This window comes from Cebus imitator, unplaced genomic scaffold, assembly GCF_001604975.1.
Source record: "Cebus imitator isolate Cc_AM_T3 unplaced genomic scaffold, Cebus_imitator-1.0 Scaffold473, whole genome shotgun sequence".
In the NCBI taxonomy this organism is placed as follows: domain Eukaryota; kingdom Metazoa; phylum Chordata; class Mammalia; order Primates; family Cebidae; genus Cebus; species Cebus imitator.
In genome coordinates this window covers 1,353,396-1,369,239 of record NW_016107788.1, presented here as the reverse complement: position 1 = coordinate 1,369,239, position 15,844 = coordinate 1,353,396, and the positions used below count along the sequence as shown (strand labels likewise).

Here is a 15,844-nt window from a genome sequence, read left to right as displayed (position 1 = left end):
AAAAAAAAAAAAAAAAAGAAGAAAAGCAAAAAGGCCCCTGCTGTAGGTGTAGGTGACGGCTTTGAGAAAAGCAACTGGGGTTGTGGGGTCTTTCTCTGGTTTACACCCACCCCGTGGCTTCTGCTTAGACACAACTCTTGTCCTCCGGAGCCCAAGATGGTCCAAGGAAATGACTCATGATCATGACTTTGGGCCCCCAGCATGACGTGGCACAGGCTGAGGGAGGCTGCAAGGGTACACTCCCCACAGCCCAGGAGATTTGAGCACTTAGGACCATTCCAGTTCCCAGAGGGAGGCCGGAGGCAGACCATTGGGCCTTTAAATTCACCTGATACCCTCCTCCTAGCCCCAGGTGACAGTAAGGAATGCGGCCCATGACGTCTGTAGCCACTGGAATAGTGCCTTAGGGATGGTGCCAGATGGCTTCACATGTGTGTGTATTTTTTGAGACAGGGTCTGGCTCCGTCGCCCAGGCTGGAGGGCAGTGGCGTGATCATGGCTCACTGCAGCCTCAAACTCCTGGGCTTAAGCGATCCTCCCACCTCAGCCTCCCCGGTCGCTGGGACAGCAGGCACATGCCACCACGCCCAACTTTTTGGTTGTTTTTGAAGAGATGGTTTCACCATGTTGCCCACGCTGGTCTTGAACCCCTGGCCTCAAGTGATCCGGCCATCTTGGCCTTCCAAAGTGCTGGGATTACAGGTGTGAGCCACCTCGCCCAGCTATGTTTGTGTATATTCTACAACATAACTGTCACAAACACCTGGGGCCCCTTAAGGACTTGAGGCCATTTGTCAGGCCTCAAGGGAACCCACGGCAGGTTCACTCGCATGTCCTCTTCTACCACTGGCACTGGCCCTTCCCGGAGCAAACCACAATTCGCATTTGTCTATTCCCCCTTCCCATCAAGCAAACACTGCTTCATCACATGCTCCTGCGTCTAAGCAAGCACTGCCTGATTTGCTTGCCTGAGCCTTTCACATGAATGGCACCCTGGAGAGCCTCCTGGGACCCGCTCTTTCTACTCAACTTTCTCCTGCTAACATCCATCCATATGAACAGCAGCTTTTTTGGTTTCACAATACATTTATTTAGAAAAGCAACATACAGTAATAGGTATTTCAGAGAAAGCAGCAAAGAGTAAAGAGAAATACAAAAGACATTTGGGATACAGCCGCCGTCTTCTGCCATCCACACACAGTGTATTTTACTGTAACTGACCAGGGGAACTCTGGTGCCAGGAAGTTCACAACCAAGTCTGTGGCCACCACTGCAGCTGTAGCCAGTTCTGTGGACTGACGTTATGTTGGGATTCATTCTTCTTTCATTTAACAAATGTGACAGGGACTGGGCTGGGGACACACAGGAATAAGTGGGTCTCCGCCCGTGGGAGCTCAGAATCTAACAGTGAGACAGAGGCGCAAACAGTTAGCAAATGACAGCATAGGAAGTGCCACCAAGGTGCAGGCTCAGGGTGCTATAGGGACCTGCAAGGCCACCGGACTGAGCTTTGGGTAGCTGGGAAGGCTTCCTGGAGGAGGTGAGGCCAGAAATGGGGTAAGCCTGGGCCAGGCACAAGGCAGGCCTTTTGGCTCCCGCGTGTGGTTCCTCAACACGCCGCGTACAGGCCCCTCAGCTGACCTGTCTTCTGTGAAATTCTCTATCCCGCTGTCTGTTCTATTCGCACTGCGCTTTGTCTTGGTGGTTGGCTTTCACGAACCCACATCTTACACTCCAAAACTGGGCTGCTGTTTCCCGGGAGGTTCTTTTTTTTGAGACAGAGTCTCACTCAGTCACCCAGGCTGGAGTGCAGTGGTGCAATCTCGGCTCACTACAGCACCTCCTGGGTTCAAGCGATTCTCCTGCCTCATCCTCTCCAGTAGCTGGGATCACAGACGCACGCCACCACGCCCGGCTAGTTTTTATATATTTAGTAGAGACAGGTTTCACTGTGTTGCCCAGGCTGGACCTCAAACTTCTGACCTCATGTGATCTGCCCGCCTCGGCCTCCCAAAGTGCTAGAATTACAGGCACGAGCCACTGCGCCCAGCCTTGGAGGTTCTCTTACGCTTGGTGTTTTTCACGGCACCTGTGACTACGCTTTGGCTGGAGCAGCTGCCCACCCGACCCTGGCTGGGACCAAGACCGTCAGCACTTCTCCAGCACCTGGCTGAGGCAGGATGAGGTGGGTGTTTGCCGTGGGTGAAAAGGGGCCAAAAACACTGAAATGGGCCGGGTGCGGTGGCTCAAGCCTGTAATCCAAGCACTTTGGAGGCCAAAGAGGGCGGATCACCTGAGGTCGGGAGTTCAAAACCAGCCTGACCAACAGGGTGAAACCCCGTCTGTAAAAAAAAAAAAAAAAAAAAAAAAAAAAAAAAAAAAAAAAAAAAAAAAAAAAAAAAAAAAAAAAAAAAAAAAAAAAAAAAAAAAAAAAAAAAAAAAAAAAAAAAAAAAAAAAAAAACAGACACTGAAATGAAAGCCACACCCATGAAGCTGTTGCCTGGGCAGAGAGCTCAGAATACTTCCTAAGTGGAAAAAGTCAAAGCACATAGCAACTGTCTCAAGGGCACAGTCACGCAAAGGAAAGCAAGAAACAAGTATGTTGCTGCAACCTCCCACTAGACAACAGGGCACGCCCCCCCGTGGAGCTCCCTGGGGACCGCAGTGGCTCAGTCAAAGGTGATGCGGAAGCTGCGCTCCTGCTCCTTGCGCCGGCCCTCGCACACCTTGGTCACCTCCTCCACCTTCCTCTGTAGCAGGGCTGAGTTCTGGTCGATCCACTGCAGCGAGTCCATGTGTGCGTTGAGGATCTTGCAGATCTGCTGCAGCGGGTCGCTGGTGTCGGCAGGGGCCCCGGACGTATTCAGGTGCTCGATGATGTCCTTGAGGTCCTGGGCCATGCGCTTCAGCTGCGCATCGATGTTCTCGGCCAGCTTGTAGGTCTTCTCGCGCTCCTCGTCCGCGTGCTGCAGGTAGATGGTCCCGCTCTGCTCCTTGACCAGCTCCTCCAGCGGGCTCAGCAGGTCTTCCAGCTCCTTCTGCTGGGACAGGATGAAGTCGAGCTCCTGGTCCAGCCTCTTCTGGTCCAGCTTCACCTTCTCCACCTCTCGGTGCAGGCTGGTGATCTTCTCCCCGTTCTCGATCAGCGTGCGGTCCCAGGCGTTGACCTGGGTGGCCTGCTGGAGGAAGTGCCGCTCCTGGTCCTCCAGCTCCAGGCTCCATTTGTTGATCAGGCTCTCCAGCTGTGCGTAGGTCATGGCGGAGCTGGTGGCCACCCCTGCGGCTGCACCAGGGCCAGGTGGAGCAGTCACGGTGGCTGCCGTATTGCTGGGGATCCCGGCTGGCGCCAGTGGTTTTAAATTCAAGGCAAAGCCGGTGCTGCCGGTGCTACTGGTGGTGGTGGTGGCAGTGGTGGATGTTGTTGTGGAGGTGCCGGAAGCTGCTCCGGGTGCCTTTAAGCTGAAGCTCAGTGTCCCAGCGGCAGGGGCTCCTGCTGTGGTCGCAGGGGTACAGAGGGAGAGGCCAGTGGTGGCGGATGAGGTTGGAGCGGTTGCTATTGAGGCAAAGAGGGTGGGCCCAGCACTGGTGGTGGTGGTCGTCGGTGTGGGCGCAGCTGGCTGAGTGGTGCCTGCTGTGGTGGCTGCTGGCGTGGCCGGAGTGAAGGACAACCCGGCAGGTGCTGTGGGCTGGGCTGAATTCCCTGCTGAGCCCATGTTGAAACCGGAGGTTTGGGTTGTGCTTCCACCAGTGAACAAGAACCCTCCCGATGTGGTGGCTGGAGCCACTGAGGTGGTGGAGGGGCCAAACACAAAGCCAGTGGGTGCTGTGCCCTGGCTGGAGGTGGCGGTGCTCGGCATGGCATTAGTGAGGCTGCTGCTGCCCAGCCCAAAGCTGCTGGGGTTTGCTATGGCTGGGGTGGCAGCTGTGTTGCTCAGGTTTAGCTTTGAGGCACCAGTCCCCAAAGAAAATCCAGCTGCCCCCGAAGCAGGAGTTGCTGTTCCAAAACTGAAGCCTGGCGTCTGTGTGGCCGGAGTCTGGGTGGCAAGTGAGAACAGGCTGGTGGAAGGGGTACTTGCGGCTGGTTGGGAGGGAGCCCCAAAATTAAACCCTCCGGTGCCAGAGGTGGAGAAAGAAAACCCCGTGGCAGGTGTGGTTGTTGCCGTCTTTGCAGTGCCAAACGTGAACCCGCCTGTAGGGGCCCCAGTGCCTCCAAAATTAAACCCGCTCATGGCTCCAGACTCTGATGGCGGCAGCTACTCCGGCTCCCAAAGCAAATCCGTCGGTGTCTGCAACCTTGGGAAGATTTCTAAAGCAGAGGAAGCGACATTGTCAGATGGCAGTTTTGGAAAGGCAAGCTCAGTGGCACGCAACCCCTCTTCTTCCTGTGTAACCTAAACCAGGCTCTGCTAAACCGAGGAGGATCCGAAAGCACCAGTGCACGCGCCAGGGTTAAGGTATGAGGAGCCGGGGGGCTAGGAACGTGCACGGCCACGTTTAGCACAGTGGAAGCTCCCACTCTGTGGAGGCTGAGGCAGAAGAGCAGAACCCTGGACCCACCTCAGCCCGAGGACGGGATGAAATGTGAGGCACTGCCACCAGCAGGACTAGGACACAGAGGAACAGCTGTAGGACCTGCTCCCAGCATGGGACCCAGTGAGATTCCCCCACTGACGCTAGCAGGGTGCGAGTGGATCAGCTCATGCTGCTCTGAGGGCCTCTCTGGACCTCAGAGAGACATGGGGCTGGGAACTCAGGCCAGATGGCAGAGCATGGGCTGCTGAAGGCCCCCAACCTGCACTCTTTAGCAGGCAAGGGCGCTGGAACGCCCTCTCTTAGCTCGGGGTGGGGGGGGGGTGTCTGAAACCCACGTGCTCAATCAGAGCACAGATATCCCTGGCTGCAGTGATTGGCTCAAGGATAAACTGAGGCCTGAGCCAGCCAATCAGAGCCTCCCCTGCGGTTTCCTCCAGGTTTGGGAGGCAGCTGCCTCTTTCACCTGTAGATGTGGTGCAGGGGATTGCACCTGGGCCTCCCCTGGATACCTTCTCAACCATGTGCAGACACTGAGACATCACCGGAGACCATGAGCCCCACCCGAGATGGGTCGGGGAGGGATAAAGAGCACCCCAGAAGCCCCATGGGCCAGAGCATTTCCATTCAGTTCAAACTGACTAGATTTTGGTAATGTCTAACTGAAAAAGCTCCATGTGGGGCCATCTATCAGCGGGAAGGTCAAAGGTTACTTGGAGAGGAAAAGGTGAAGGAGTGCTGATAGCGGTGTTTTTCTTTTTTTCTTTTGGGAAAAGGTTTTGCTCTGTCATACCAGCTGTAATGCACTGACACAAACAGCTCACTGCAGCCTTGACCTCCTGGGCTCAAGCAATTCTCCCACCTCAGCCTCCCAGAGTCGCTGGGGTTACAGGTGCAAACCACCATGCTCAGCTAATCTTTTTTATTTTTGTGGAAACTCGATCTCTGCTGCCCTGGTCTTGAACTCCTGGGCTCAAGCAGTCCTCCCTCCTTGGCCTCCCAAAGTGCTAGGACTATAGGCGTGAGCCCTAAAGATGATCAGAAGTGTCCCTAGAAGACTGACTGACTCGGGAAGAGAAGAAAGCTTGTGGTGACGAAAGCAGACTGGAGTGATGTGCTTTTGAATCTGAAGATGGCGAAGGCCAGGAGCCAGGGAAGGCAGAAGCAGCTCTAGAAGCTGGGCATGGAGAGAGCGAGACCCTGTCTCAAAAAAAAGAGGGAACAAAGTCACGACTGAGAAGCCAAGTGCCTGGCCCAGAGAAACCCCCACGACGTCTGTTTCCTCTTCCCTCTCTCTAGGCCAGTTTTCAAGTTTCTTGGTGTCTGCCCTCAGGAAATCCCCTTCTAGCTTGAGTCAGAGGAAACCTACCTCACTACCGCCACCCATTCCACTGCACCCTTCTGCCTTCCTCAAGGCCCCTCATTTTTGTTTCATCTGCCCCTCCCCCTCCACACAGCCAAGCAAGTGTGGGGAGACGACCCCGGGGCCAGCCGCATGGGGCTCTGCCGCCGGTGGGTCTCAGTGGGTGTTCATGAGCACTGCCTGGGAGCATTCCAAACGCACAGGGCGGCCGGCTCCGTGAAGCCAGTCTCTGCGGGGCTGGGATGCTGGCCCCGGCATTTTCATAAAGCTCTCCTGGGGGATTCTGAGAAAGATCTCTTCAAGAGGCCACGGCAAGTGCCTGAGCCCCCAGGACGGCTGGGGCCCTGCCTGGCCGCATCCAGTCCTCCCGCTGTGGGCAGAACACAAGTCCTCACTGCTGAGCCACCCTGAGCCCGTGTGTGGTTCCCGGCAGCTAACGGCATCTGAGCAGCTACGCCTACCCATCTCAGTTCTCAAGAACTCGGCTTAAAAAAGCTTTTGCTATTAATAAGCTATAGCTAAAATTTCCAAGAAAAGCATTTATAAAAAGCTCTTTGCAACTGTTAAAAAACTACAAGAGAACACACACACACACACACGCACACAACTACAAGAGGGCTGGGCACGGTGGCTCACGCTAATCTCAGCACTTTAGGAGGCTAAGGCGGATGAATCACGAGGTCAGAAGATCAAGACCATCCTGGCCAACATGGTGAAACCCCGTCTCTACTAAAATACAAAGAATTAGCCAGGCATGGTAGCGGGCACCTATAATCCCAGCTACTCGGGAGGCTGAGGCAGGAGCACTGCTTGAACCTAGGAGGTGGAGGCTGCAGTGAGCTGAGATTGCACCGCTGCGTTCCAGTCTGGCCACAGAGCAAGTCTCCGTCTCAAGAAACAAAACCAATCTCCTGTGGGGCCTTGTCTGGCTTCACAGTTCACCACTGATTAAGTGCATCGTTGGTTTCCAACACTTCAGGTGCCAGGGATCTGTTCACAATGGCAGCCCATACTGATCCAGCCCTGATGCATGCAGTTTAGATATAATATGGCTTGCGTGGTGGCTCATGCCTAATCCCAGCACTTTCGGAGGCTGAGGTGGGAGCACTGCTTGAGCCCACGAATTCGAGACCAGCCTGGCCAACATAGTATGATCCTGTCTCTACAAAAAATACAAAAACGAGTTTGCCATGGTGGCACCTGTAGCCCCAGCTACCTGGGAGGGTGAAGTGGGAAGATCACTGGAGCCCAGGGAGGTGGACACTGCAGTGAGCCGTGATTGCACCACTGCACTGCAGCCTGAACAACAGAGTGAGACCCCATCTCAAAAAAGTAGGCTGGGCGTGGTGGCTCATGTCTGTAATCCCAGCGCTTGGGGAGGCTGAGGTGGGTGGATCACCTGAGGTCAGGAGTTCGAGACTAGCCTGACCAACACGGCAAAATCCCATCTACTAAAAATATAAAAATTAGCCAGGCATAAGGGTGGCCACGTGTAATCCCAACTATTTGGGAGGCTGAGGCATCAGCCAGGAAGAAGATGGGTAGGGAGAGGGGTTGTCCAGGCAGGAGGAAGGGCCTGTGTGAAGACAGGGAGGCTGAACCAGCGGCCGTGCCTCTGGATGTTAAGTGATTTAGTGCTTCCGGGGGGAGACGTTTAGGCGTGAAGGACTGACTTGCCAAGCCTGGGCTGTTCAAATCCACACATTTCAAAGAGAGAAATGGTCCTTGACCAGCTCCTGTAGAGAATCTCTATGTTCTTGAAATGTCCTGCCAGGTAAGAGCGTTTTTGGTCACCTGGGCACTCCGGCCACTCTGGAGTGTCCATGCTAACGCTCTGACCTACAGTGGGGGCTTCGGGTCATTCGGTATCAGCGAGACCTCAAGGGGCTGGAGACTGCAGTCCTCAGTTCAGCCACATGGGTGCTCCATGCCTACAGAACTGCTCCTCCCCGCAACCTGGGCCGCCAGCACTCCCTATGTGCTACCACACATTGCTGCCGGGAGGGCTAAGGGCTGCCTGGGCCTCTCCTCTGGGAGAGGACAGCTGGAAGCTCGTGCCTCGTCTCTTGCAGAGCTTTTGCATCTCTCCGCTTTGCTCTTCTCAGTCTGTATCCTTTCTCCGTGATAAGCCATGACCATGACTGTCAGGAGAAAGCTATGCGGAGCGCTGTGAGTCCTAGCTCGTCACTGAGCCGGAGGGTGGTCTTGGGGACTCATGGCCATGTGACGGGCGCAAGAATTTGGCAGAGCCACACACACCATGCAAACGGTTGAGGCGTTATGCTGAGCGCGCAACAGGGGAATTTATGGGTGTGGGGGATGGACCGAAGGGGTAGAGGCTGACAGCCAGGCAGCTTAGAGAAGACTGGGAGGTCTGGGCCAAGAGCCTGAGGCCCAGACTGGGACTCAGGGAAGAGAGCATCACAATTTGAGCAAAGTGTTAAATGTGTACTAAAACCATAGAGTCTGTTCCCAGTTACCAAAGCCTGCACCAAGACACAGGGTCTGTCCAGGTTAATAGTGACAAACCAGGCACGATGGCTCATGCCTGTAATCCTAGCACTTTGGAATCCAAGGCGGGAGGACTGCTTAAGCCAGGAGATTGAGGCAAAAACCAAAAAACCCAGCTGGGCGCGGTGGCTCACGCCTGTAATCCCAGCACTTTGGGAGGCCGAGGCAGGTGGATCACAAGGTCAAGAGATCAAGACCATCCTGGTCAACATGGTGAAACCCCGTCTCTACTAAAAATACAAAAAGTCAGCTGGGCATGTTGGCACGTGCCTGTAATCCCAGCTACTTGGGAGGCTGAGGCAGGAGAATTGCCTGAACCCAGGAGGCGGAGGCTGCGGTGAGCCGAGATCGTGCCATTGCACTCCAGCCTGGGTAACATGAGTGAAACTCCGTCTCAAAAAAAAAAAAAAAAACCCAAAAAACCCTCAAACACCATAGATACTAGAACTTGGGAAGTTTCTCTAAAATGCTAACTGTTAGGAGCTCTGGTCCAGGAATTACCACGTTTGCGGAAGGGGAGAGTTTCCCTACAAAAGACGCTGGTGCTGCGAGGAAGCCAAACTGAGAGTGGTGCATTTCCAGGGAATAGAGGAGGACGTGCCTGGGCTTGTGCTCAGGGCTGGGTGGCTGTGGCCATCATAGTTCACCGAGGCAGGATGGACTCCAGAGGGCGCTAGAGAAGCGCGGCCTTGCGTCACCAAGGGGAAGTGCTGGCAGAGTAGCCAGTCCCTTCCCGTCCTGCCTGCCCCAACCTTTGAGTTTCAAACAACGCCGGTGCCTTCACAGTCCTGGGGACAGAGGAAGACCTGCTTGGGAATCAGATGCAGACACATCCCACCCCCAGCTGTGGGAACCAGGGTTCTTTGCTATCACCCAGCCTTCAGGTCAGCTCTACCACCTTACCTCCATCTGTGATTCTTGTGCCACTCCAAGTCCCAGTTTCTCTTTTCTTTTTTTTTTGAGACAGAGTCTCGCTCTGTCACCCAAACTGGAGTGCAGTGGCGCGATCTTGGCTCACTACAACCTCCACCTCCCGGGTTCAAGCAATTCTCCTGCCTCAGCCCCTCAAGTAGCTGGGGTTACTGGCGACCACCACTGTGCCTGGCTAATTTTTGTGTTTTTAGTAGAGTCGGGGTTTCTCCATGTTGGCCAGGCTGGTCTCGAACTCCTGACCTCAGGTGATCCACCCGCCTGGCCTCCAACCCCTTTCCTTAGATGCCTGGGACAGAATACAGGAGACCTCAGCTTTGTACTAAAAGGAAAGGAAGGATGTGTGTTATATGTGTGGGGGTATAGACAGAAAAATGGCCTGAAACATGCCCACACCTGGATCCAGGACCCTGTCAATACGACCTTACATGGCAAAGGGACTTTGCAGATGTGATGATGATAAATCATCCTGGCTTATCCATGTAAGCCCCAGGTGACCACAAGCATCCTTCAGGGAGGCAGGAGAGGAGTCGGAGGGACCATGTGTCCACAGAGGAACGGAATGAGAGACACTGTGCTGCTGGCTTTGAAGATGAGGGGCCTCAAGCGGGAACCTCTAGAGCTGGAGGCAGACTCTGCCTAGAATCTCCCGAAGGACCACGCAGCATGCACTCACTTAGACTCCGGACCCCCGCACTGTGAGAAGACACTCACTGTGAACCACCACGTTTGTGATGCCTTGTTACAGCAGCCACTGGAAACTAGTGGGGGTGGGCTGAGGGACGACGGAGAAAGAACAGAATGTAATCTAGATAAGTGGATGGGAATACACAGAGCAGAGCTGGGGTTGAGAAAGGGTCTGGGGTCAGGGGCAGGTCTGCCCTTGTGCATGGAGACCAAGGCAGAGCTGGGACAGGAAGCAAAGTGAGGGGCGACTCTGAAAATCCAGACATGCCCTGCTGCTGGGGCGACCCTGCCAGGGGTGTGGATGTGTGTGGGTGGATCGCCACTGACACCCAGCCATGACAGGCCATCTATGACGACGAAGGGAGGAACAAAGTCACCTGCGAGCACAGAGGAAGGCTAACGATGGGGATGGTGTCCGCCCCACTGGGCCAGGTTTTCGTTTGTTCCTGGTGTATCCGCAGCACCTGGAGCAGTGCCTGGTACACAGCAGGGACTCAGTAACCACCATTTACTAAGGACCTACTGTGTAACTGGTACTGTACCAGGAGCACTGCATGTGGCACACCCAGCCCTTCCTGGGTGGTAAATGGGTGCAGACTCCCCAAGGCCACCCAGCAAACAGCAGCCCCATGATGCGGATCCAGAGCTTTCCGGGGCCAAGTCCTGACCTTCTACCTGGGACGGGAGGGTTTCGTTGAGGAAGAGTTGTTAGATTTAAGTGTCGGCCATGTGTGGTGGCTCACACCTATAATCCCAGCACCTTGGGAGGCCGCGGTAGGTGGATCACCTGAGTTCAGGAGTTCCAGACCAGCCTGGCCAACATGGCGAAACCCCTTTGTCTCTACTAAAAACACAAATATTAGCCAGGTGTGGTGGTGGATGCCTGTGATCCCAGATACAGGTGGGAGGATGACTTGAGCCCAGGAGTTCGAGGCTGCAGTGAGCTGTGATCATGCTACCACACTCCAGCCTGGGCAACAGAGCCAGACTCTGGCTCAAAAAAATAAAGTTCTGGGAGGCACCTGAACAAAGGCCCCTGGCATTTGGCCGATAGCCACCTAATGGCACTGCTGACAATGCAGAGCCCAGCATTTGCTATTTCAGATTCTGGGGAATTATGACCAGTGGAACCCGAGGGACGAGAAGAGGGGAGAAAAGAGCAGAGTGAGGGAGTAGAAAGGAGAGAAGTGAGGGGAAAACAGAGACCGGCTGCGCCCAGCCCAAGGAAATCTGATTCCCGCCGAGGCTCGGGCACTGTTCCCAGACACTGCCTTCCTCACTTGCCCTCCTGTGGGGACCTCTGGCCAGGACCATCCCCAGGCGTGTTTGTGCTGGGATTCTCCATCTGCTAGCACGGCCAACTCCCCAAGTCTAACTGCTCTGCTTCTTAACCATCTCCTCAATCAGTTCCTCTTACCTCTGTATCAAAGAAAATCCAACTGAAACTTGAAGAACAAATCAGCTCCGAGGCTGCCCTTGAAGAACTGAAGTCAACGGATAGACAACTTCCTAAGTGGACCTTAGCCAAGTGGCCAAATCAGAGTGCCTTGGGAGCTTGTTGGGCTGGGCCCCCCACCTTACGTAATTACCCTGCCTGGGGTATGGCCAACCCTATTAATAGAAAACACAGCAGGCTGGGCGTGGTGGCTCAGGCCTGTAATCCCAGCACAGGCCTGGGAGGTTGAGATAGGTGGGTTACCTGAAGTCAGGAGTTCGAGACCAGCCTGGCCAACATGGTGAAACCCTGTTTCTACTAAAAATACAAAAATTAGCCAGGTGTGGTAGCAGGTGCCTGTAAACCCAGCTACTCGGGAGGCTGAGGTGGAGGTTGTGGTGAGCCAAGATCACGTCACTGCATTCCAGCCTGGGCGACAAAGCAAGGCTCCATCTCAAGAACAAAACAAAACAACAGAGCCTTGGAGAGGGGCTGTTTTCCTTTTTCTTTTCTTTTTTTGGAGACAGAGTCTCACTACGATCATGGCTCACTGCAGCCTCAGCCTTCTGGGCTCAAATGATCCTCCTGCCCCAGCCTTCCGGTAGCTGGGACTACAAGCACACACCACCAGGCCCAGCTAATTTTTGAATTTTTGTAGAGATAGGGTCTCACTATGTTGGCCAGGCTGGTCTTGAACTCCTGGGCTCAGGCCATCCTCCCAAAGTGCCAGGGGCTGCTTTTCGAAGTCAAATCTGTGGCATGGAATTCAGCTCCTCTCCCACCCCCAGCGCTCACCTCCATCGAAAGGACACCCTCCTTCACAGAACCAGGTGTCCTCAGCAGCAAGGAGGGAGGAGGGGACACGGATACCTGTGGGTTTTCAATTGTCCTCTCTCCTCCTTATGCCACCTGGCATTCCGGTCCCATTTTGCTCCCTGAAGCTTTTCAACCTACAGGTACAACCGACTTGCATTAAGGATAAGAGACCCTTGGGGAGACAGAGGGACAGGGCGTGCGCCTGTGTCTGTCGGCTCCTCGGGGGAGAAGCTGTGAGGATCAGCCTGTCTTTTCCCCAGGCTGTCACTGGGACCTTTACTGCGTGTTCAGATGTTTACCGTTTCAATGCCTCAATGCTCCTGCGTGCTCACTACCCAGGAGGCCGGACCACCCCTGCTGCAACCCAGTGACCCTGTGAGCATTTAGAAAAATGAAAACTAGGCCAGGCGCGGTGGCTCAAGCCTGTAATCCCAGCACTTTGGGAGGCCGAGGCGGGTGGATCACAAGGTCAAGAGATCAAGACCATCCTGGTCAACATGGTGAAACCCCATCTCTACTAAAACTACAAAAAATTAGCTGGGCATGGTGGTGCGTGCCTGTAATCCCAGCTACTCAGGAGGCTGAGGCAGGAGAATTGCCTGAACCCAGGAGGCGGAGGTTGCGGTGAGCTGAGATCGCGCCATTGCACTCCAGCCTGGGTAACATGAGTGAAACTCCGTCTCAAGAAAAAAAAAAAAGAAAAATGAAAACTAAATTCCCTTTGTAAATAGGTAGCACATTCACATTGTTCTAGCTCAAAAGGTACAAAAAGGGAACACTGTGGCCTGTCTTCCCCGAGCCGCCCAGCGGCCCAGCCGTGCTCCCCGGAGACAGGCTGTTAGCTTTCTGTTGCACGTGTTTGCAGAGAATTGCTGGGCATTTAAGCAAAAGCACAGTTTGCACTGTCCCCACGTACACAAAACGCAGCCTGCCGGACACCCCGTTCTGCAACTGTTCTTTCTTCAGGTATCTTAGAAATCAGTTTAAGCAGGCTTATTCTCCACACCTGGGTAGGTGAGGACACTGAGGCCCTCACAAGGGGCCGACTTGCCCAGGGCACCGAAACCCTGCTTCTGCCACTTGCTACACAGGACTGCCTCAAGGCAGTAGCTAAAAGATTCATGGATTCCCTGGGTCTCAATCTTCTCCCCTTCTTTCCCTTGTATCACTTCACCGCTAATGAGCAATTACTTTCTCCTTTTGACTCCCGAGGCCCAGAAGCTACCAAAGGAGCTCAGGTGGTGGGACCAATAGCAATTTTCCCCACAGGAAAAACGCATCAGCTCAGACAACCATGGAAAAGTCAGGAAACAGCCAGAGAGATTTTTAAGGATTCTAGAACCATCGCTCTTCATATAAAACAACAGGCCTGGAAGATATTTGAGGATTACTCTGGTGCCAAGGCTCTCCTTCCTTTTTGGCCAAGAACTGTTTTGTTTCTTTCCCTTGTATTAAAAGATCCCCCCAACAACTGCAATAAAAAAATTTTTTGTTTTTCAAAGACAGGGTCTCACTCTGTCTCCCAGGCTGGAGTGCAGTGGCGCAATCACAGCTGAGCCTCCCACCTCTGCCTCTCTAGTAGCTGGGATTGCAGGTGTGAGCCACCACAACAGTTTTTTTTTGTGTGTGTGAGACAGAGTCTCACTCAATTTCCCAGGCTGGAGTGCAGTGTGCAGTCTTGGCTCACTGCAGCCTCCACCTCCCGGGTTCGAGTGATTCTCCTGCCTCAGCCTCCCAAGTAGCTGGGATTATAGGCATGTGCCACCACGGCCAGCCAATTTTTGTATTTTTAGAAGAGACAGGGTTTCACCATGTTGGACAGGCTGGTCTTGAACCCTTGACCTCAAGTGATCCACCTGCCTTGGCTTCCCAAAGTGCTGGGATTACAGAAATGAGCCACCACGCCTGGCCAGGAGTTTCTTTTTAGAGTGATGAAAATGTTCTAAAATTGATTGTGGTGATGGCTGCACTACTCTGAAATGTACTAAAACCACTAAGACACTTTGATAAATGGGTATGGATTACACAGTACCTCAATAAAGCCATTCAACCAACCAACCAACCGGGGGGTGCTGGGAAGGGGTTGAGAGGCCACAGTGAGGCCAAGGAGGGGAACAGGCTCCGGGCTCAGAGCTGACTTTACCCCGAGGGCAATGGCATGGACGGAGGAGTTTCTAAGCGCAAGCCCCTGCCTTCCTTGGGGTGTCCAATAATGCTGGTTGAGAACAGGCCGGGGAGGATCCTGGAGAGGGACTGAGGCTTCAGGGCTGAGGGACTCTGAGAGCAGCAAACGGAGCACACCCGTACCCCTCCGCAGCCTCTCTCCTCTCCTCAACACCAGCTTCCCCTGGGAGACGCAGTGATGTCAGTGGGGGAAGGAGGGAAGGGCCCAGGCCGGGCTGTGGTAGAGACGGTTGCCTTGGAGGAGGTTTCTCTGGGAACCAGGTGAAGGCAGCCTGAGGATGGGGGCAGGGTGGCTTTCATTCTGAGACCTGGAAGCAGCCCCCAGCCCCTCTCCGGCGCTCGGCGGCCATCTCCACAATCACGTTTCCTGGCTTTTCTCACGCACTCGGCCTATTTCCCGAGCTCTACCTGTTCTCACTCAAGCTTCCCCAGCAATGTGATGAGAGGGAACTATCATGGTTCCCATTTATAAATGAGGAAACCTTAAATCACCCGTGTGAAGTCCCACAGCCAGGAAGGGCTGGCCCAGGCGTCTGCCTGGCCCCGAAGCCGAGCTCCTAACTGCACTGAGCCTCTCCAACCTGGGCTTTTCTTGCCCCCTACCACCACCACCGCCCCCTGCCACATCCAGTCCCCTTCCCACTCTCTAGAGACTTCCTGGGCCATCTCCATGACCTTCCAGACCAGCCTGGGCTTCACTCTCAAATCCGTCTCGGGGTGATGTGCTTGCCCCAGCTGTAGATGACGGCCTGGAACGCCTGCGTCCGCTGCTTGCCACCCTCCCATCCATTCCTGCTTTGTGGCAGGTCAGGAAGAAGAGGGCAAAGAGTTCCGCATCAAACTGGGCTAAGGCCTGGCGCTCTGATGGCTGCTGACCCTCAAAGCTCTCCATGGGGAGTACCCCGTGCTGTTGAGGGGGCACCTAGGTAGCCTTGGTTCCCACCATGGTTCCTGCCTCTACCTCTCTCCCCGTACCTTCTACCATGACTATCCATCCTATGAGTGCTGGCTGGGCTCAAGCTGGGTACTTTCCTCTGTGCCCAAGTGACCCTGTAGGAACCACACATCCTGGGCCAGCCGGATGCAGGAGCCGCTTCCCCTGGACGTGGTGGTGGCTCTCACCTCCCTTTCCCCATCTTGGCAGGATGAGTACATTTGCTGCAAGAAAGCAGCCCTGATCACAAGCCCATTCCTGAATCATGTCTCGACACAGATGGCACGAAGTCCGAACCAGAGCTGACCATTCCTGAATCACCTCTTGACACAGACAGCACCAAGTCCGAACCAGAGCTGACCATTCCTGAGTCACGTCTCGACAGACAGCACCAAGTCCGAACCAGAGCTGACCATTCCTGAATCACCTCTTGACACAGACAGCACCAAGTCC

At 54.4% G+C, this 15,844-nt stretch overlaps 2 protein-coding genes across 8 annotated transcripts in view; both read right to left on the bottom strand.

Moving 5' to 3' along the window:
- Nucleotides 1-15,844, bottom strand: part of IL4I1 (interleukin 4 induced 1) — a 41,567-nt gene that overhangs the window by 17,956 nt on the left and 7,767 nt on the right. The gene's annotated exons all lie outside the window — the stretch shown is intronic.
- NUP62 (nucleoporin 62) overlaps nt 2,469-15,844 on the bottom strand; it is a 21,198-nt gene continuing 7,822 nt past the window's right edge. For 2 of the 5 annotated variants that reach the window (XM_017512600.2, XM_017512601.2), the window contains one exon: nt 2,469-4,307. In XM_017512600.2, coding sequence (XP_017368089.1) covers nt 2,671-4,230 — 1,560 coding nt within the window. In that variant the 5' untranslated portion in view covers nt 4,231-4,307 and the 3' untranslated portion in view covers nt 2,469-2,670. Of the gene's footprint in view, nt 4,308-12,252; nt 12,380-15,844 lie in introns of those variants that run through there. The other 3 variants (XM_017512599.2, XM_037732831.1, XM_017512603.2) reach the window with 2 other exon arrangements.